Source organism: Salmo salar, chromosome 03, assembly GCF_965601325.2.
Source record: "Salmo salar chromosome 03, fSalSal1, whole genome shotgun sequence".
In the NCBI taxonomy this organism is placed as follows: Eukaryota; Metazoa; Chordata; class Actinopteri; order Salmoniformes; family Salmonidae; genus Salmo; species Salmo salar.
In genome coordinates, this window is record NC_138293.1 from 39206670 (window position 1) to 39228427 (window position 21758).

General features: G+C 45.0%; 1 protein-coding gene across 3 annotated transcripts in view; it reads left to right on the plus strand.

The window, feature by feature from the left end:
- The first annotated feature begins 10810 nt into the window (after nucleotides 1–10810).
- The window catches only part of dnah9l (dynein, axonemal, heavy polypeptide 9 like), an 85927-nt gene continuing 74979 nt past the window's right edge, over nucleotides 10811–21758 (plus strand). The window contains exons 1-15 of one of the 3 annotated variants that reach the window (XM_082973492.1): nucleotides 10811–11009; nucleotides 11084–11317; nucleotides 11430–11597; nucleotides 11696–11812; nucleotides 12158–12295; nucleotides 12457–12581; nucleotides 12767–12962; nucleotides 13460–13564; nucleotides 13712–13903; nucleotides 14239–14439; nucleotides 16327–16662; nucleotides 16753–16886; nucleotides 16978–17098; nucleotides 21011–21180; nucleotides 21466–21688. In XM_082973492.1, the coding sequence (XP_082829618.1) occupies nucleotides 10890–11009; nucleotides 11084–11317; nucleotides 11430–11597; nucleotides 11696–11812; nucleotides 12158–12295; nucleotides 12457–12581; nucleotides 12767–12962; nucleotides 13460–13564; nucleotides 13712–13903; nucleotides 14239–14439; nucleotides 16327–16662; nucleotides 16753–16886; nucleotides 16978–17098; nucleotides 21011–21180; nucleotides 21466–21688 (2580 nt within the window). In that variant the 5' untranslated portion in view covers nucleotides 10811–10889. Of the gene's footprint in view, nucleotides 11010–11083; nucleotides 11318–11429; nucleotides 11598–11695; nucleotides 11813–12157; nucleotides 12296–12456; nucleotides 12582–12766; nucleotides 12963–13459; nucleotides 13565–13711; nucleotides 13904–14238; nucleotides 14440–16326; nucleotides 16663–16752; nucleotides 16887–16977; nucleotides 17099–21010; nucleotides 21181–21465; nucleotides 21689–21758 lie in introns of those variants that run through there. The other 2 variants (XM_082973493.1, XM_082973494.1) reach the window with 2 other exon arrangements.

A 21758-nucleotide genomic window follows, 5' to 3' on the forward strand; every position in this document is an offset into this window, starting at 1 on the left:
CAATGTTGGAGGCGGCTTATGGTAGAGAAATGAATATCCAACAGCTCTGGTGGACATTCCTGCAGACAGCATGAACATTTTCATGCTCCCTCAAAACTTGAGACATCTTTTGCATTGTGTTATGTGACAAAACTGCACATTTTATAGTGGCCTTTATTGTCCGCAGCACAAGGTGCACCTGTGTAATTATGATGCTGTTTAATCTTGATATGCCACACCTGTCAGGTGGATGGATTATCTTGGCAAAGGAGAAATTATTACTAACAGGTATGTAAACAAATTTGTGCAAAAAAAAATTGAGAGAAATAAGCTTTTTGTGCGTATGGAAAATCTCTGGGATATTTTATTTCAGCTCATGAAACATGGGACCAACACTTTACATGTGGTGTTTAGATTTTTGTTCAGTGTAGTATCAATCCACAATGGACTTGGACGAGAATATTCCGTCCCCCCCAGCTGAATTGGAGTTGATGACAACGCAAATTGTCAATAACCGACAGAACTTGAGCCAACCACATGCAGTATTAAGCCATGGAACATGTTGACTGGCCAGTGAGTGCCCAAGCCCTCATTACACCTACAACTTATTTATTCATCAAAACCCAGCCCTTTCGCACCACCGCCAGCTATTGTGCCCCTAATTCTCACTGTTAAAATAGCAACAACATTTCAGACACACCCCTAGACCTATAGCACTACCACCAGCTCTAAGATTTACCATTGGTTAGGTTTGTTAAAATAGAGCCCTCTATGTCTATCACTGAGAGTGACTGAGGACACACCAGGATGAAAGAGTAGCATAAATGAATAAATGCTAATGCTAACAACATTCATTTAGCACTATAGGTGTGTAATATAAACATTCACGACAACATCTATCTGCATTTACAACCCACTATATCCCTGTGGTGTACGGACAATGGAGTGGCAGTGGCATCACTCTGAGTTGAAAAGGCTGGAAACAGACCTAGCCTGTTGATGCCAGTATGGGCTGGCTGTTGCCAAGTTGAGGACATAGAACTGTGGTGTGAATGCCTGAAGGCATGGCACGGCATGATGGGACAGGTTGGGGACAGATGTGTGTGTCGGTCATTACTGTAATCGTTCCATTTACTCTGTTCACTCAGTGAGGGACGGCTGGTCAGCACCATCTGGACACACACACACACAAATATGCACAGCAGACACAAACACACACACACAGGCATGCAAAAAAAGTTACACACATGCACACACACGCACTCTCAAACACACACACCATTTCCAAACCAGCTCTCTGCGAATAGGGGTGTCCAACTGGCTAGCCTCACCATGGCAACTTAGCCAGCAACAGGAGGAAAGCCTGCTTGGTGAGTGTGTATGCCTGGATGTGTGACCATCATTCTCCGTCTCCCTCCCTCAGTTCCTCCCGTAGTCCCGCTCTCTCTGTCTCTCTCCCTGTCACCATTTCTCTCTCTCTCTCTTTCCATCCTTCTCTGAGTACCTCTTTCTCCCTAGAGTATATCTCCAACGTAGGTTTTCCCTGGAGTGCCAAGGAGCGCTGATAAAAAATGGCGTGGACAGAGTGAATGGAAGTTCAAGGGAGCCATAGACCAAGTGTGTGAGAGAGATAGAGACAGAGAAGGTGAAGGAGAGAGAGAGAGAAAATCCCAAAATGAATCTGCATATACATTTCTCTTCACTCTAAAGGAGGAGAGGAGTGGTGGAGTGAAGAGGAGAGGATGAATGTTAGGGAGGCCAGGGGCTCGGGGCTGAAGAGGAGCATTCCACACGCGAGGCGCCACGTAGCCATGGCAACTGCGAAGAGAGAGCGTGGAGAGGGGTAGAGAGAAGAGGAGAGAGGAGAGAAAGGTGGCAGGCTAAGACTAACATCTACATGGAAATGATGGCCTGCCTGGCTCCATTACTCTGCTACTCACAGAGAGCAGCTAACCCACACATTGTAGGTTTTGGTCTCGGAGTCAACATCAGCCTTGCTGGCCCGGTTTAGAAGGGCTATTGTGATGCTGTAGTGTGTGTGTGTGTAGTGGCGGTACCTTAAGCAGCCAGGTCACCCGTGATGCAAGTCAGTATTCAACGTCCATCCACGTCTGAAGACGTCGAGAGATGACGTGGAAAACGGCCACTAGGGGCAACAGTGGGCGTTGTCACATTAGGTGGTTTGGGTTTTGCTAGGGCATTGTGAACGTAAGCATCTGCCCCTGATTCCAAAGGTTTGACGTTGAAATCCAGCAATAGAAAGTTATTTGTTTTAAGCCTATCCGAAACCTTATCCCTAACCTTAAAAATGCGGCGTTAACGCCTTAACCTTAAACACTTCAAAATGTGATGTTTGCAACTTCTACATTTTACATTTGAGAAACATGGGATGGGCACCTTATTCTGACGTGAAACTGTGAGAGCTAGTTGTCCTTAAGATAACGACGATGACGATGATGACGATGATGACCAAGAATGACTACGATGATCTTGATTTTAGGCGGCAGGTAGCCTAGCGGTTAGAGTGTTGTTGCTGGTTCGAATATCTGAGCCGACGAGGTAAAAAAATCAATCGATGTCCACTTGAGCAATGCGCTTAACACTAATTTGCTCCAGGGGTGCATAACTACTATGGCTGACCCTGTAAAACAACAGATTTCACTGCACCTGTCTGGTGTATGTGACAATAGAAACGTATTTTTTGATGAATCCCGAGGCACTTGTTGATCCTCTATTGACACCACTGGTGATAACTGTTGAGAGAAGCAAAATGTGAGAGAAAAACGTTGGTTAACGTTATTAATTATAGCCACAGCATATCTAGTCCTTCATTCCTATCCTCGTTTGTTTTCCTCTGCTCCCTCTCTCTCCCATCTCTCTGGACCCTGTCTCATCTGTATGCTGAGAGATAGCTAGCTATCTTTTTTCTCCCCCCTTTGCCGTCCTCCCTCTATCCCCCTCTCCAACTCCTCTCTCTCTCTTTCTCCTCTCTCTCTTTCTCTCTCTCTACAGTAGTCCCAGTGGAGACGCTGTGACATTGGGTGTGAGGTCAGAGGGATGGGCAGCAGTGGTCTGTCTCTCAGCACTGTGAAATGGCTTTAGCTACAGCATAGCTCAGGGGACAGAGACTGGCCTACAACGCAGGCAGACAGAGAGACGCAGAGAATTTAAATGTAACACACAAACATGTTTTTGGTTAGTATATTGAATATGATGATGTTGTCATTGGTCAAACACAGAGCAGAGAGAAAGGCACAGTTCTGATGTCATAAAAAGTATCAGTTAATACATGTTTTATTGATTTATAAAATATGGCCGCAAGTGTTTGTCCTTACCTGAACTTCTGTGAGTTGAGAGACTATAAACGGATCCAATAGAAGCTTGAACTATAAGGCCACATGTCCATTCAATGGTACACCCAATAAAAGTTGTCCTTAATCACAATTTCCCCTTTTATCCAGAAATATATGGACATGAATCCTGATAAAACACTGTGTTTCTGTGGAGACCCAGAGGTTCAAAACATTGCATTGCTTTAGGACTAATGAGCTACATCTATCTATAATATATCAAATCAATTCTGACTCAAATGCCAATGATCAGTGATATCGTCATCATCCCCAGTCTTCCCATCTCATATGTCAACATTATATCTATGCATTACAGTTAGAGGCAATGTGTTTTTTTGTTTGTTAAAAGGTTAATCAGAATCGTGGTATTTTAAGTAACACAGTTATACATATGTCCAGTTTTTAGATGTTTTTACATAAATGCTGTATCATGTCTAATAGGATGTCATGGATCGGGTCACTTTGGATAAGAGCTGATGTCACTTCTACCAAAAGTTATCTCACACTGCCCTCAAGTGGTGAGAAAGTGGATCTGTTAGTTGGTGTCACTGTCAGGGCAAGGGCTCCCCTGAGGGCTCCTGTTTCACTTGGCTGTGTCAGGTGAGATATGACGCCTTATGTTGCTATGGTGTAAGATGATAGTCTCTCTAGGTGTGGTATAAACTTACCTCCTCACCTGTCCTCAGAGCTGGGATAGAGAGGCTTCCGATCGGCTGACTACCGCATTCATTAGATAGAGATATAGATATTCAGCGTTGTGCACGTCTATAGCAGCTTTTCCCAAACAGTGGAACTGGGTCCTGGCTGGAAGATTTGGTTTTGTTAACTTTAGCATTCATCTTCAAGGTGAGTTGATGGTGACGCATGTTTTCTTCCCGTCAATGGGTTAGGTCCCACTCTATTTTCTCCATCCCTCTCTCCAGCGCCTGTCTCCCTCCATTTCCTTTACATACCCACTCTATCCTTCTCCCTCTATTCTCCATGTCAGAATGCAAACCTCAGCTCTTTCTCCTCTAAAACCAAATGTCCCTCGCTCCCTTCTTCCAGCGCCATGGCCGAGGGCGGCAGCAGCAGCACTAGTGGAGGGGTGCGTGTTCCCCAGGACACCAAGACAGGGGCTGCGTTGGCAGATGAGAGGGTGGACTTTCTCCGGGAGCAGGTAGGACTATCCCACTGGGCACACACTGGTTGAATCAACGTTGTTGCCACGTCATTTCAATTAAATTACTTAGGAGCAACGTGGAATCGACGTTGGATTGAATTGACTGGGATATTAGCATCACAAACACAAAAAACATTGACCTCTACATTCTCTTGTAACATTTATTCAACGATGTCTGTCAGGAAAAGGCACACGGGGATTATGTCGCGTTCAAAACCAACGGGAACTTGGAACTCGGATATCTCAGACATCCGACTTCAGTGCGTTCAAGACAGCTGGGAACTCAGAGAAAAAAAAAACATTTTAAACGGTCATCCAACGCGTAAACTCTAGAATGTTCGTATGCATGGAAGAAGTGTGATTTATCAAACAGTCCTACAAAGTAAGAAAAAACAACTTTTCTTCGACTGAAATAGAGGTGGTGGTGTCAGAGGTTGAGTACAACCGAAAAGTTTGATTTGGCTCGCTCAGTTGTGGCTTGAGCAGAAGACAACAACAAAAACATCGCTCCAAAGAGAGGACCATTAGGACAATTCAAGTTGCTTTAGCAATGTCAAAATATACTTCAAATGTAAGTAGTCAACACTCACCAATAAGCCATCCATCCTCAACAGCTCCCTCCTGTAAGCGAAGGCCATCATTGCTGTTCTGCAGAAGGAACGAGTCGTGCGTTCAACCTGGCCACTTTACCACCACATTCAGCAGCGTCTTTTGCGCATCACATAATCTATTGCCTGCACATTAAGTGGGTTGAAGCATTTTATGTTCACATTGTTGAACTCGTTTTGGGATTGTGCTTTTATGGCCATGTGGGTGCTGTCTATTGCTCAGTTAGTTCAGGGAACCCACTGATCTAAAAAAAAACATAATTTCGATTTAAAGTTTTAATGTCATGTGCACAAGTAGGCTTACAGTGAAAAAAGCCTTTTTTTTGCTAGCTCCAAACCCAACAATACAGTGATCAATATCAATGTAGCACAATAACTAACATAAGGTAGAACAAAAACACACAAGAAATAGAAGTAAGAAGAACACGAGAAAGTAAGAAGCTACTGTATATACACGGTCAGTTCCAATACCATATTTACAATGTGCAGGGACACTGGAGTGATAGAGGTAAATATGTATAGGGGTAAGGTGACTAGGCATCAGAATATACAGTTGAAGATGGAAGTTTACATACACCTTAGCCAAATACATTTCAAATCAGTTTTTCACAATTCCTGACATTTAATCCTTGTACAAATACCCTGTTTTAGGTCATTTAGGATCACCACTTTATTTTAAGAATGTGAAATGTCAGAATAATAGTAGAGAGAATGATTTTTCAGCTTTTATTTCTTTCATCACATTCTCAGTGGGTCAGAAGTTTACATGCACTCAATTAATATTTGGTAGCATTGCCTTTAAATTGTTTAACTTGGGTCAAACCTTTCGGGTAGCCTTCTACAAGCTTCCCACAATAAATTGGGTGAATTTTGGCCTATTCCTCCTGACAGAGCTGGTGTAACTGAGTCAGGTTTGTAGGCCTCCTTGCTCGCACACACCTTTCAGTTCTGCCCACAAATTTTCTATAGGATTGAGGTCAGGGCTTTGTGATGGCCATTCCAATACCTTGACTTTGTTGTCCTTGAGACATTTTGCCACAACTTTGGAGGTATGCTTGGGGTCATTGTCCGTTTGGAAGACCCATTTGCGACCAAGCTTTAACTTCCTGACTGATGTCTTGAGATGCTGCTTCAATATATCCACATAATTTTCCTTCCTCGTGATGCCATCTATTTTGTGAAGTGCACCAGTCCCTCCTGCAGCAAAGCACCCCAACAACATGATGTTTCCACCCCCATGCTTCACAGTTGGGATGGTGTTCTTCGGCTTGCAAGCCTCCCCCCGTTTTCCTCCTAACATAACAATGGTCATTATGGCCAAACAGTTCTATTTTTGTTTCATCAGACCAGAGGAAATTTCTCCAAAAAGTACGATCTTTGTCCCCATGTGCAGTTGCAAACCGTTGTCTGGCTTTTTTATGCCGTTTTGGAGCAATGGCTTCTTCCTTGCTGAGCGGCCTTTCAGGTTATGTTGATATAGGACTCGTTTTACTGTGGATATAGATACTTTGTACCTGTTTCCTCCAGCATCTTCACAAGGTCCTTTGCTGTCACTCTGGGATTGATTTGCAATTTTCGCACCAAAGTACGTTCATCTCTAGGAGACAGAACGCGTCTCCTTCCTGAGCGGTAGGACAGCTGCGTGGTCCCATGGTGTTTATACTTGTTTGTACAGATGAACATGGTACCTTCAGGCATTTGGAAATTGCTCCCAAGGATGAACCAGACTTGTGGAAGTCTACAATTGTTTGCATGAGGTCTTGGCTGATTTCTTTTGATTTTCCAATGATGTCAAGCAAAGAGGCACTGAGTTTGAAGGTAGGCCTTGAAATACATCCACAGGTACACCTCCAATTGACTCAAATGATGTCAATTAGCCTATCAGAAGCTTCTAAAGCCATTACATAATTTTCTGGAATTTTCCAAGCTGTTTAAAGGCACAGTCAATTTAGTATATGTAAACTTCTTACCCACTGGAATTGTGATACAGTGAATTATAAATTAAATAATCTGTCTGTAAACAATTGTTGTAAAAATGACTTGTGTCATGCACAAAGTAGATGTCCTAACCGACTTGCCAAAACTATAGTTTGTTAACAAGAAATTTGAGGAGTGGTTGAATGACTCCAACCTAAGTGTATGTAAACTTCTGACTTCAACTGTATGATAAACAGAGTAGCAGCAGCGTAAAAGTATGATTGTCTGTGTCTGTGCGTGTGCGTAGAGTCAGTATAGATGTGTGTGCATGTTATGTGTGTGTTGGAGTCCTGTGAGTGTGCATAGAGTGCAAAATAAAAATGAAATACAAGGGTCAACTCAGTCAGTGTAGTCAGTCTTATGACTTGGGGATAGATGCTGTTCAGGAGCCTGTTGGTGTCAGACTTGATGCACAGGTTCCGCTTGCCGTGCAGAAGCAGAGAGAGCAGTCTATGGCTTGGGTAACTGGAGTCTTTAACAATTTTACAGGCCTTCCGTTCACACCGCCTGATATAGAGGTCCTGGATGGCAGGGTGCTCGACCCCAGTGATGTACTGGGCTGTCCACACCACCCTCTGTAGCGCCATGTGATCGAGGGCGGTGCTGTTGCCATACCAAGCAGTGACGCAGCCAGTCAAGGTGCTCTCAATGGTGCAGCTGTCAGGTGTCAGTGTGCAGCGGTAGGACGGAGTCAGGCGCAGCACACAGAAATTAGTAAAATACGTACTTTACTCGAAAAGAAAGAACAATAATTTCCACGCAGGGAAAAACACACCAGCGCACAGAAGTCTAGAACACTAAACAAAGAACAAACACGCACAAAACCATGTGGGAACCAGAGGGTTAAATAGGGAATAAATTATAACGTGATGGGAACCAGGTGTGTACAATCAAGACAAAACAGATGGAAAAAGAAACGTAGATCGGTGGTAGCTAGAAAGCCGGTGACGTCGACCGCCGAACGTCACCCGAACAAGGAGAGGCACCAACTTCGGCGGAAGTCGTGACAGCAGCTGTAGAACCTTTTGAGGATTTGAGGGCCTATGCCAAAACATTTCAAATTCCTAAGGGGAAGAGGCGCTGTCTCGCCTTCTTCATGACTTTGTAAGTGGCCCCCCGTGAACAGGCCTACCACAGTCGTGTCGTCAGCAAACTTGATGATGTTGTTGGAATCGTACTAGGCCACGCAGTCGTGGGTGAACAGGGAGTGAGGAGGGGACTAAGCACACACCCCTGTGGGTCTCCCGTGTTGAGGGTCAGCATGGCGGAGGTGATGTTAGGCTTTATGGTTATTTGTGGAGATCTGTTTTTCAGACAGAAAAATGTTGCACGTCTCATTAGGCCTATAATTGCAGTAGACTTTAGCTCACTTCACTACAAACATGTACGATATTATTTCACAACATACAACAGCCCGAGCGGTGTCCTATGTAAGGCTAAAGCAGAGAGCAGATGCAAAGGTGATCAACAAATGACACATCTAATGCACCATGTTTCCAGGCGTTTTGCGTTCTCCGCGTAAAGACTGACAAGTGGAATCGTTTCATTGGGGCGGAGGAGAACCAGAGGATTCTACTGGATTTCCTGGACCATGTCTGGAGTGACCGACTACTGCTCTTCACTGGTCCTGGGGGAACCCTACACGCTGGAGACGCACAGGTGAGCGACACACACACACACACACACACACACACACACACACACACACACACACACACACACACACACACACACAGCTACACATTGTAATGCTGATATGTCAATGCTACCATACAGCTGTTACACCTTAGCTTGTGGAAAGCCCTTGCAGCCATTTTTTAACTAACCTTTTCTTGGCAATACATTGACATTTTAGTCATTAAGCAGATGCTCTTATCCAGAGCGACAATACTTTCTTCGTTCTTGATTCAGAAAAAACTTGCCTCTTATAAACTTCTGTGTCCAGTTACAGATGGAAGTAGAGAACATTCCGAAAAATATTCTATCCACTTTTTGATCGAGTAAGAAATCTCGCTTGCATGTGTGTAGATCTTTCATCTATTTCTGCATGTGTCCGCGACAGCGACTAGTTCCTGCAAAGATGTTGGGAAATGCAACATGTTGGCGAGGGAACTCCTCACTCGGTGGGAAAAGTGGATTTAATATCTTTCTGAATATGATCACATTTTTTGGAGTACCTGCAACTAAACAGGTATATAAAAGACAAGTTTAGCTTATTTTAGGTTAAATATATTGAAAATTCATATCCCTTGGCAATTCCTACAGAAAACCCTTCTTAATGTTCTCTGAACTACAGTATTTGAGAATATTCCCAATGTCAAACCAGTGGAGAATGTTCCTAGAACATTACCAAAATGTCAATGGAATGTAACCATTTCAACTTTTAGAAGACATTCTGTTAAGGTAATGAAATACAAAAACAATAAGGTTCTTTTTTTTGCCAAGATCCTTAAATATGCTCAGAATGTTCCAAAGCCAAGCAACTATCCTGCACCATTCCCTGAAAGTTGTGGGAAGGTTGTATGCAAAATAACCATAGAATAACCACGCTGTCACCAAGCTAAAAAAACAACAACAAATGGTTCTCAGAACGTTGTGTCGTAGCTGGGAAGAACCTTGTTGAAATACGGTTTGACTTATTTCTAGTGCTTTCAATACAAATAGAAAGCATTTCCAATATGTTTACATCTTTAAAGACGTCAGCCCCCTGGAAGACCAAGCTGATGTGTGTGCTGAAGAAGGGCGTCCTGAGGATCACCATGCAGGACTTCAGGACTCAGCTGTGGCTGGGGGAGGTCTCCGGACACCCCATGGAGCACATGCCTCTCCTCATCTCTGAGGTGAGTAAAAGAGGAGAGGTGTGTTTTGTGTTTGTTTGGGGAGGGAGAGGGTATGTGTGGACGTGGAAGTGCTGACATGCGTCCTTTATATCGAACTCTGAATTACCATGAGGGTTAGGTTCTGGTGTCAGTGTTATCTAACTCTCTGAACCACGGCGGTTGGCCTCGGGTGGTGTCTGAGGACATACACAGACAGCTGGAGCAGTTGAGGAGCAAAGTGGTCACTCTGAGAGGCAGGGCAGAGGGACGCACCCTGCTGCCCCTACCACTGTGTGTGGAGAGAGCTCAGCCACAGGACATGCTGCTCAGGTCAGTTGTGTGTGGGAATGTGGGGTGGAGCTGTGTTTGCGTGTGTGTTCATGCATGTGTGCGTGTGTGACTTCTCTCTCTCTACCCCCTAGCTCTAATGGCTGGCCGATAGACCGGGCTCTGCTGTACTCCATAGAGACCCTGGTAATCCAGTGGTCCGGTCAGATCTGGACCGTCCTGAAGAGGGATTCCAGCATGGTGCTGCAGCAGGGGGACCACCCGGGCCCCAGCGCGGAGCTCCACTTCTGGGCCTGTCAGAGAGGCAACCTGCTAGGCGTCCATTCACAGGTAGGCTGGAGTAGAGTCAGGTCAGTGTGTATGCTTGTGTTTGCTCAGAGTAAATTTTTTCTTCTTCTTCTACGTTCCGTGTTCTCTCAGATCATGAACCCTAAGGTGGAACAGATCATGGAGATTCTGAGGAGGATCAAGAGCAGTTACTACGCCTCCTTCCGCGACATCTGCCTCAAAGTCAACCAGGGTAGTGCGAGAGGCCTTGTTCCCATCACAAACACGATCCTTTACGTATCTCTTTTCCCTTAATCATCACCGACCCCAATGTTTCTCTCCCACAGCGGTTTTAGAGGCTGAGGATATAGACCTGTACCTGAGACCCCTGAGGAGACTGATCAGTTGTTTTGAGGAGGGGAGTTTCAACAAGCTAGAGATGCTGTTACCTCCTCTCTTCCACACTCTGTGTCTCATCTGGAGCCGCTCCCAATACTACTGCCGCCCTCCACGCATGGTGCTCCTACTGCAGGAGTTCTGCAATTTACTCATCGAGAAGGTGGGTGCGTGGTGCCGGCGCGCGAGCACGATCTGTGTGCGTTGCGTATAACGCCGCTCTGTTTGTGTCTCCAGGCGTTTGCCTATCTGATCCCAGAGGAGCTGTTTAAGATGGAACTGGAAGAAGGAGTGGAGAGGGTTCAGATGACCATCGGTGTTCTGCGGAGCTTCAAGCGCCTATTCCACACACACCGCCAGCGCATCCCTCAGTACTACCGCAGCGGGGAGACTGTCAAACAATGGGACTTCCCTTCCACTCTGGTCTTCCACAGGGCTGACCAAGTACTGGACAGGCTGCTCATGATCGAGGTGTGTGTCTGGCACGGGTTTGCGTGTGTCTCCGGTCACAGGTAGTGTACTATATAGTGATCTATCCACCCGTCCATCTATTACTCCATGCTTTAACGCATCTGTCTATCAGGAGCTGTTTGCGTCTGCGCTGGATTTCCTGAAGCTGGAGAAGGTTGAGCTGGGAGGGTCGAGGGGGAAGATCCTCAGTGAGATGGTGTTCAGCATGAACGAGGAGTTCCACGACGGCTGGAGAACTCTGAGGGAGAGCAAATACGACCCGCTGGACTACACTAAAGAGGTGAAGCTCGTGACACCTCTGTTCAACGTTTACAAAGGCTTTATTTTAACCATTATCAAACGGCCACTAACATGATGTTTGTTTGCTGGTGTGTTAAGGACTTCCTAGTGGACTACAGGCGTTTCATGGAGCAGAACAGAGACTTTGACCAGAGGCTGGGGACCGTTCTCAACCTGGCCTTCCAACACTCTAAAGGCCTGGAGTCTGCCTTCAAGGTGAGTCACACCTGAGAAGAACCATACCCTCTGACCTTTACACCTAACCATAGCCCCGAATCTTTATCCTAACCATAGCCTTGACCCTTTCCCCTAACCATAGCCCTGACCCTTTCCCCTAAACATAGCCCCCCTGACCTTAACCATAGCCATGACTCTTTCCCCTAAACATAGCCCTCACCCTTTACCCTAACCATAGCCCTGACCCTTTACCCTAACCATAGCCCTGACCCTTTACCCAAAACATAGCCCCCCCCCCGACCCTAACCCTGACTCAGCGCTTTCTGTTTGCTTGTGTGATTGTAAGGCCATAATTTTCTACTCTGTGTGCCTATGCTCCTCCAGCTCCTCCAGATCTTTGGCACCCTCTTAGAGAGACCCAGGATCAACCAGCTGTTCTCCCCAAACTACAGCACCCTGCTGGGCATGTTCAACACTGAGATAGACCACTGCCAGCTCATACTGGACCAGCAGAGAGAGCGGGTGAGAGACCAGGGAGGGAGGGAGAGTGGTGGAGAGAGGGAGGGAGGGGGAGAGGAGAGAGGGAGGGAGGGAGAGAATGAGAGGAGAGAGAGGGAGTGAGAGGTTTTGAGAGTTTGCCGGTCTCTTCAGTCACACAGAGGTTTATTGTGGTTGTGTTCCAGTTGCGGTCGGGCTGTGTGGTCCTGAGTAAGAACATGCCACCAGTCGCTGGCAACCTGAAGTGGTCGCAGGAGCTACGAGACCGCATCCTGATTAACCGCAGCAACCTCAACCATCTCATACGCATGTAGGTCTGGTCTACACACACACACACACACACACACACACACACACACACACACACACACACACACACACACACACACACACACACACACACACACACACACACACACACACACACACACACACACACACACACACACTCGTTCTCTCTCTCATCCCGCCTCCCCCTCTCTCTTTGTGTCCCAGGCCACTGGGTTCTGCAGAGGCAGAGCAGGTTCTCCAGAAGTGTGAGAGGGTTCTAGAGGTTCTAGACCAGCACGATGAGGAGCTGTTCTCCGTGTGGACGGAGGGGTTGGAGGAACTGTGTAACACACACCTCCAAGAACCACTACTCACCCTGGATCAAGAGACAGGACTGTTCCAGGTCAACTTCAGCCCTGCAGTAAGGTTCCCTAAACCCCTGACCCCTGACCCTAACTCCCAACCATGAACCCTAATTGTAACCTCTAGCTGTAAACCTCTATCCCTTGATCACTAACCTCCATCTATAATCATAACCCTAACCTTAACCACAACTTCTAAACTCCCTAGCCCAAGTACTACTGCTGCCAGAGTAATGCTCTAGTCCAGGGGTAGGTAACCATAGGCAACCGTAGGCCACCAATGTTCGGGGGGCCGGAACATTAATTATAATAAATTGTACACCGCAAATTGACCATGACTAAGCCTAAATAATTTCATACCTTGAATTACATTGAGACACGATCACGTCTCTTTTTTGCATTTGTTGGAATACTTGGGAACAGATTTCCTAAATTAAACACATTTTTAGCCGAATTCCTGTTGATTTTACAGTCTGTTTCGACCATTTTTATTTTTATATAAAAATCACATTTGCTGACCCTTGCTCCAGTCAGTACCTGACTCCTTCTCTTCTAGCTGACCTCAGTGCTGAGGGAGGTGAAGTATCTGAGCATGTTGAAGAACCACAGCATCCCTAAAGCTGCTCTACACCTCTACTCCAAACGAGAGACACTCTATATGGTGGGTCTGTCTCCTAAACACACACACACACACACACACACACACACACACACACACACACACACACACACACACACACACACACACACACACTGTGTTGTATTGTGTTAGTGTATTGTGATGTTGTACTGTATGTGTTTATTGCAGTACACCCAGACCTTGGCCCTGATAACCCAGTGGTACAATCGGCTGCACAGCACCATCCTGGCTGTGGAGCTGGGATTGGTTAAGGAGGAGATGGGCGGGACCAGACGGCAGCTAAAGCCCGCTCTCCAAGAACTGACCTGGAGTAGGGATGACCTGTGGGACTACGTCCAGACCACACGAGACCTGGTGCAGGTAACACACACACACACTCCTTCTCTCTATTCATACCTCCCTCTCTCATTTCACACCCCCATCTCTCTATCCCTCCTCCCTCTCTCCTCTCCTCACTATCCAGGACGTGTCCAGCAGGGTCCAGTCTAGTAAGGATAACGTTGAGGCCTTCCAATCTCTATTTCTCCTCTTCATCCATCTGTCACTCCTCTCTTCATCCATTTATCCCTCTCATCTTCATCCCTCTCTCCTCCCTTCATCCATCTATCCCTCCCCTCTTCATCCATCTCTCCCACTCCTCCCTTCGTCCATCTCTCCTCCCTTCATCCCTCTCTCCTCTCCTCCCTTCCATATAGGACGTGTCCAGTAGGGTCCAGTCCAGTAAGGCTAATGTTGAGGCCATTCAGGCTCTGATGGGGAAGTTCAGTCACCAGGCCTTCATCACCAGGAAGACCAGGGGTTCTACCCTCCTCATCCTCACTGACATGGAGGAGAGCATCAGCAAACAGTACACACTCATCACCAACACAGGGGAGCAGATACACACACTGCTAAAGGTATACACACGCCAAAGATACAGTCGTGGCCAAAAGTTTTGAGAATGACACAAATATTAATTTCCACAAAGTTTGCTACTTCAGTGTCTTTAGATATTTTTGCCAGATGTTACTATGGAATACTGAAGTATAATTGCAAGCATTTCATAAGTGTCAAAGGCTTTTATTGACAATTACATGAAGTTGATGTAAAGAGTCAATATTTGCAGTGTTGACCCTTCTTTTTCAAGACCTCTGCAATCCGCCCTGGCATGCTGTCAATTAACTTCTGGGCGACATCCTGACTGATGGCAGCCCATTCTTGCATAATCAATGCTTGGAATTTGTCAGAATTTGTGGGTTTTTGTTTGTCCACCCGCCTCTTGAGGATTGACCACAAGTTCTCAATGGGATTAAGGTCTGGGGAGTTTCCTGGCCATGGACCCAAAATATTGATGTTTTGTTCCCCGAGCCACTTAGTTATGTCACGATTCCCACCGACAGTGGTACCCCCTCCTGCTCGGGTGGCGCTCGGCGGCCGTCGTCACCGGCCTATTAGCTGCCACCGATTCCCTTTGCTTTTCCCTTTTTTTTATTTTAGACACCTGTGGTCAATTAGCCATTAGAGGGGCTATTTAGGTTAGCTGGCCTGCTACTTTTCGTGCGGGATTAATTGTTGTTTCCGACTGTCTTGTTCATGTTCGGCTTGGCATTGTCACACCTTATTTATTCCCCTGTGTTTGGGAACTTTGGTTTTGTTTCTCAAAGTGTTATTAAAAAACAACACTCCCTGTGCTCGTTGCTTCCTGCGCCTCATTCCTAAACCATGACTACCAACGCCGTTACAAGTTATCACTTTTGCCTTATGGCAAGGTGCTCCATCATGCTGGAAAAGGCATTGTTCGTCACCAAACTGTTCCTGGATGGTTAGGAGAAGTTGCTCTCGGAGGATGTGTTGGTACCATTCTTTATTCATGGCTGTGCTCTTTGGCAAAATTGTGAGTGAGCCCACTCCCTTGGCTAAGAAGCAACCCCACACATGAATGGTCTCAGGATGCTTTACTGTTGGCATGACACAGGACTGATGGTAGCGCTCACCTTGTCTTCTCCGGACAAGCTTTTTTCCAGATGCCCCAAACAATCGGAAAAGGGATTCATCAGAGAAAATGACTTTACCCCAGTCCTCAGCAGTCCAATCCCTGTACCTTTTGCAGAATATCAGTCTGTCCCTGGTGTTTTTCCTGGAGAGAAGTGGCTTCTTTGCTGCCCTTCTTGACACCAGGCCATCATCCAAAAGTCTTCGCCTCACTGTGCATGCAGATGCACTCACACCTGCCTGCTGCCATTCCTGAGCAAGCTCTGTACTGGTGGTGCCCCGATCCCGCAGCTGAATCAACTTTAGGAGATGGTCCTGGCACTTGCTGGCCTTTCTTGGGCGCCCTGAAGCCTTCTTCACAACAATTGAACTGCTCTCCTTGAAGTTCTTGATGATCCGATAAATGTTTTATTTAGGTGCAATCTTACTGGCAGCAATATCCTTGCCTGTGAAGCCCTTTTTGTGCAAAGCAATGATGACGGCACGTGTTTCCTTGCAGGTAACCATGTTTGACAGAGGAAGAACAATGATTCCAAGCACCATCCTCCTTTTCAAGCTTCCAGTCTGTTATTCGAACTCAATCAGCATGACAGCAGACTGTGAAAATGTATATTTGTGTCATTCTCAAAACTTTTGGCCACGACTGTACACACACACTGTACACATACATAATCATATAGAGACACAGACAAGTACACAAAAACACATCGCGTGACCCTCTCTCTCTCTCTCTCTCTCTCTCTCTCTCTCTCTCTCTCTCTCTCTCGCTCTCTCGCTCTCTCGCTCTCTCGCTCTCTCGCTCTCTCTCTCAGGAGAACCTTGCTCTGTTAGGAGTGTCAGCCCCAGACTGTGCCGAGTGGAGGTCCTACACTGACTATGTTGACCGCATGGTTCTAGCAGGGTTCTCCAGTGCGGTACGCTGTTCCCTACAGTACCTGATCGAGAACACTGACCCAGCCCTTCGCATCGCCCCGCTCTTCGAGGTCCAGCTGGTCCTCAACGCCAACGAGATGACCTTCGAACCCTCGCTGGACATCAGTCACCAGGGAAACTTCTATGACATCATCGACAAGATGGTGGGTGATATCACTAAGATGGCATCGTTCATACCCCGCGTGGCCAAGCATAAACAGATGGACAACTATCAGGTAGAATAGATTACACACACACACACACTATCCAAATAATTTGATTAGCCTTTGAACCTTTCTCTTTTGGCCTTTGACCTCTCCCTCCAGTCTGACATAGACAGGATGGCCGACCTGTTAGAGCTGGGCCAGGTCATCAGAGGCCGTGCCCGATCGACCATTTCTAAGGTCAGAGAGTACCAGGTGTCATTCTCCAGCTACCGCTACCTCTGGACAGATGACAGGTGAGTGTGTGAATAAATGTTGTGATCAAATGTGTGTCCTTCACAATGAAGCTTATTGTGGATCCTAATAAAGTATTTGGAATGTGTGCAGGTCAGAGTTCATGAGACAGTTCCTGCTGTATGGTCATGTCCTGAGCACAGAGGAGGCTGAGCTCTACGCAGACTATGAACTGGCCAAGAACCCACCCACACTGGACAACTTTAAAGAACAGGTAAGAGTGGGTAAGAGGCAATCCCAGAGAGCTACAGTGATTTAAGAGTTCTTCTTAATTATCTGTAGGGGAGAGTGGGATAAGTTGAGCCATTCTTTTACATTCACCATCACTCCGTCAAGGGAAATGTAGTATTCTTTCTATCAAAGAAATCTACATATATTTCAGGATGTTGTGTATCCCTGGAAATAATCAGAATTCATGTAACATGACAGTTTTGAAAACATAGCTTGTCCAAAAGAAGTGATCTTTTGGCACAACTTACATTGGGTATAGGGTAAGTTGAGGCGCGGGACAGGGTAAGTTAAGCCGCCTACAAATTTCTGTACTGAATGAAACATTACCACTACCTTTTTAAAACAGTAACGAGGTTTCCATCCAAGCTTTTTATACGAGTAAAGTACATGTTGGATAAAAAATGCAATGACCGGCATGACGGAAACAGCAAAACTTTCCCAATCTTGACAAAACAAAATATACCAGACAAGGTGGGATCTTTTTGTTACAGTAAAATGTATTATGCAAGAAAAGCCAGTGGAAACGCTTTAATGCGCAAATATTATCGAAGCAAACTTGGACATGATGATATGTTGTCTGGTTCTTATACTACGACTTGGGGAAACTGCAGTTTATTAGGTTGCAGATGACATAAGGTATGGTGAACTTCAGAGGTTGGTGAAAGTGCACGGTGACGAGCTTGATGTTCCTTTCCGATAAATGTTTAGGATCTTTGCTCGTGACGTGATGATCGATGCTTGGCTGCCATTGGACAAATAAAAAGAATCTTGCTCTTTTGTCCATAATATTCTCATAATTTAGGCTATACCCGCCCTGTATCTGCAAGCTGTTGGCTAGAGTGCACGTGTCAATACCAGAGTGGGAATTTAACCGCAAAAGTTATTTTTATGTGTACTACGTCATCACACACATCCACAACAAGTCAATTTGATGGAAACACATCTCTGGTGGGAAAATGCATATTGTTTTTATGCAGATTTTTGAATTTTCCCATGAAAATCTGTCACCAATTGGATGGAAACCTAGCTTGTCTATCTTTATTTCCCAAACACAATTTTTGGTCTTTTAATCGTTTTTAGCATATTTTAACACGGGCTTAACATCTATTCAAACACTGTACTTTTTTAAAAACACTTAACATAGGTAACAACAGGGCCTGGCCTCACATACCAGCAATAATGCCTTTCATTACGCTTGGGAGGAAAACCCTTCAATTTGTTCAACTTGGCATTTACTCAACCATTTACTCAACCATTTACTCAACCATTGGCTCAACCATTGGCTCAACTTAGCCCATGGCCATTGGTTCAGCTCACCCCAAGTCAAACATTGTGACTATATTAGCCCACACAGCTACAAGGATGCACTTTCATGCTAGATTTAGGATCTCATATGGAAGCTTATAGAGACCCCAACTGAGGTATATAATAATAGAACAATCTTACAGTGATCTACTTTGGCTTAAATACAAGCATCAAGAAACCTCTAACACAATAAATGTATGTGTTTTTTTTCTTATCTAACTTGCTTACCACTTCCCTTACAGACTCCATGAAATGATGACCTCTTGCTAAATATTTGGTCAAATGATTAATTTTGTGTATGGTTTCCTAGAAACAAGGGAGGATCAACTTACCCCACTATCCTCATACTCTACTTTCTTCTAGATCCATACATGTAATTGATTCTGTTCTAGAACAGTCTGATTCAGTCTGTGTTATGTTCTAGATCAGTCTGTTTGAGTCTCTGTACGGGCGGGTCAGTAAGCTGGAGGACAGGAGAGTGCTCTGTGATCTAGATCAATCAGTGGCTGTGGTTCTATGTTCTATATCAGTCTGTTTGAGTCTCTGTACGTGCGGGTCAGTAAGCTGGAGGACAGGAGAGTGCTCTGTGTTCTAGATCAATCAGTGGGTGTGGTTCTATGTTCTAGATCAGTCTGTTTGAGTCTCTGTATGGTTCTGTTCTACAATGCATTCGGAAAGTATTCATACCCCTTTACTTTTTCCACATTTTGTTACGTTACAGCCTTATTCTAATGATCTCAACAATCTACACACAATACCCCATAATGGCAAAGCTAAAACAGGTTTTTAGAAATTTTTGCAAATGTATATATATTTTTTTTAAATGCGTATTTACGTAAAAATTCAGACCCTTTGCTATGAGACTTGAAATTGAGCTCAGGTGCACCCTGTTTACATCTACAATGGAGTCCATCTGTGGTAAATTCAATTGATTGGACATGATTTGGAAAGGCACACAGTTGACAGTGCATGTCAGAGCAAAAACCAAGGTCTTGGAGTTAGCCAAAAAGCACCTAAAGGACTCTCAGACCATGAGAAACAAGATTCTCTGGTCTGATGAAACCAAGATAGAACTCTTTGGCTTGAATGCCAAGCGACACGTCTGGAGGAAACCTGGTACCATACCTATGGTGAAGCATGGTGGTGGCAGCATCTTGCTGTGGGGTTGTTTTTCAGCAGCAGGTACTGCGAGACTAGTTAGGATCGAGGGAAAGATGAACGGAGCAAAGTACAGAGAGATCTTTGATGAAAACCTGCTCCAGAGCGCTCAGGACCTCAGACTGGGGGCGAATGTCCAACAGGACAACGACCCTAAGCACACAGCCAAGACAATGCAGGAGTGGCTTCGGGACAAGTCTCTGAATGTCCTTGAGTGGCCCAGCCAGAGCCTGGACTTGAACCCAATCTAACATCTCTGGAGAGACCTGAAAATAGCTCCCTATCCAACCTGACAGAGCTTGAGAGGATCTGCAGAGAAGAATGCGAGAAATAATTGATAAAAGTTGGCATATTTCTGACATTTTGGCCCTACCCAGGCCTCCTTTAAGACTCCATGATGTTTCATCTGTAGGAGCTACATATCAAACATCGGTGTCATATGAAGCTCTATAATATGAGTAGTATTTTTTATAACTTGTTCAACATGAATTTATGAATATTGAGAAATATAAAAATGAATATTTTAAATATATCATTTTTGATTTGGCAAATGTTTTAATATATTGTTAACATAATATATTTTATGGGCATATCAAAGTTCCAGGGTGGGATCTCTGCTACTTTTGGAATTATGATCCAATTTGGAAGCATTACCAACAGTGAATGTGAAAATGGATTCAAAATAGTTGCCCTCTGCTGGTGATTTGTGGTTCTGACTAGCAGGATTACAGCTATGACCAGAAGGGATTTTTTTCGTAGCAGGTTAGGAGAATTTATGAAGCAGGTTAGGATAATTAACGTGACAGGTTAAGGTTAGGAAAAAGGGTTGGGGTTAGCTAAAATACTTTCCTAACCTGCTACGAAAAGTAACTTCCAGTTGTAGCTGTACTCCCTCTAGTCACAACCGTGATTTGCAGGATGTGGAATGATACAAGTAAAAAGAGGGCAGTGATTGGTAACATTATCTTCTATGCCAATTTCTGTATAAAATGGGCCATAACTATAAAACTAGCAGAGATCCCACTCTGGGACTTTGATATGCCCGTAAAGTATATGTTAAACAATTTATTGAACATTTTTAAAAAGTAGATATTTTGCAATATTCATAAATTAATGTTTAAAAAAAAATTGGAATCAAAAAGCGTCCAAGCCTCATATGATACCAATTTTTGCTTTGTAGAATCTACAGATGAAACATCATGGAGTCTTAAAGGAGGCCTGGGTAAGGCCAAAATGTCAGAAATATGCCAAATTTGATGAATTATTTCTCAATTATGCTTTTAGATACATATGTCAACAATCCTTCCGCCAATTCTATGGATAACATTTTGTGAAAAGAAAATTTCCCCCAAATCAAATCATAGTATTTTTTTTGTCTGTGTTTTGTGAGGAATCACTAGTGTTTGGGTCTGTTTGGTACTTTCTGTTCTAGATCAGCCTGTTTGAGTCTCTATACGTGCGGGTCAGTAAGCTGGAGGACAGGAGAGTGTTCTGTGGCTGGCTGCAGCTGGACATCAAGCCCTTCAAACTGGCCCTGATGAACATCATCAAGAGGTGGAGCTGGATGTTCAAAGAGCACCTACTCAACCATGTCAATCAGAGGTGACACACACACACACACACACACACACACACACACACACACACACACACACACACACACACACACACACACACACACACAAATGTGATGTGCACTCAATTAAACACACACACAGATCAATGCATATACATACACACACACACAAATGTGATGTGCACTCAATTAAACACACACACATACATCTAAACAGACACACAAACACCTATCTATTTACTGTGTCTCCCTCATCCAATACACTGCATACCCCCTCTTCAACGTTCTCTCTCCATCTCTCTCTCCCCCAGTGTGAGCGACCTGGCGTTGTTTGTCCAGAACACATCTTGTGGTCTGTCCAATAAGGTCTCAGACGGGGACTATGCTGGTCTGGTGGACATTATGGGTCATCTGATGGCCATACGGGACAGACAGATCAGTGCTGACCAACACTTCAAACCACTCAAGTCCACCACTGATCTACTCAAGACCTATGGACAGCAGCTACCAGGAAGTGTCTATACACAGCTGGAGGTAGACTACAGATACACACACACACACACACACACACACACACCACACTCAAATGGAGGTACACACATCC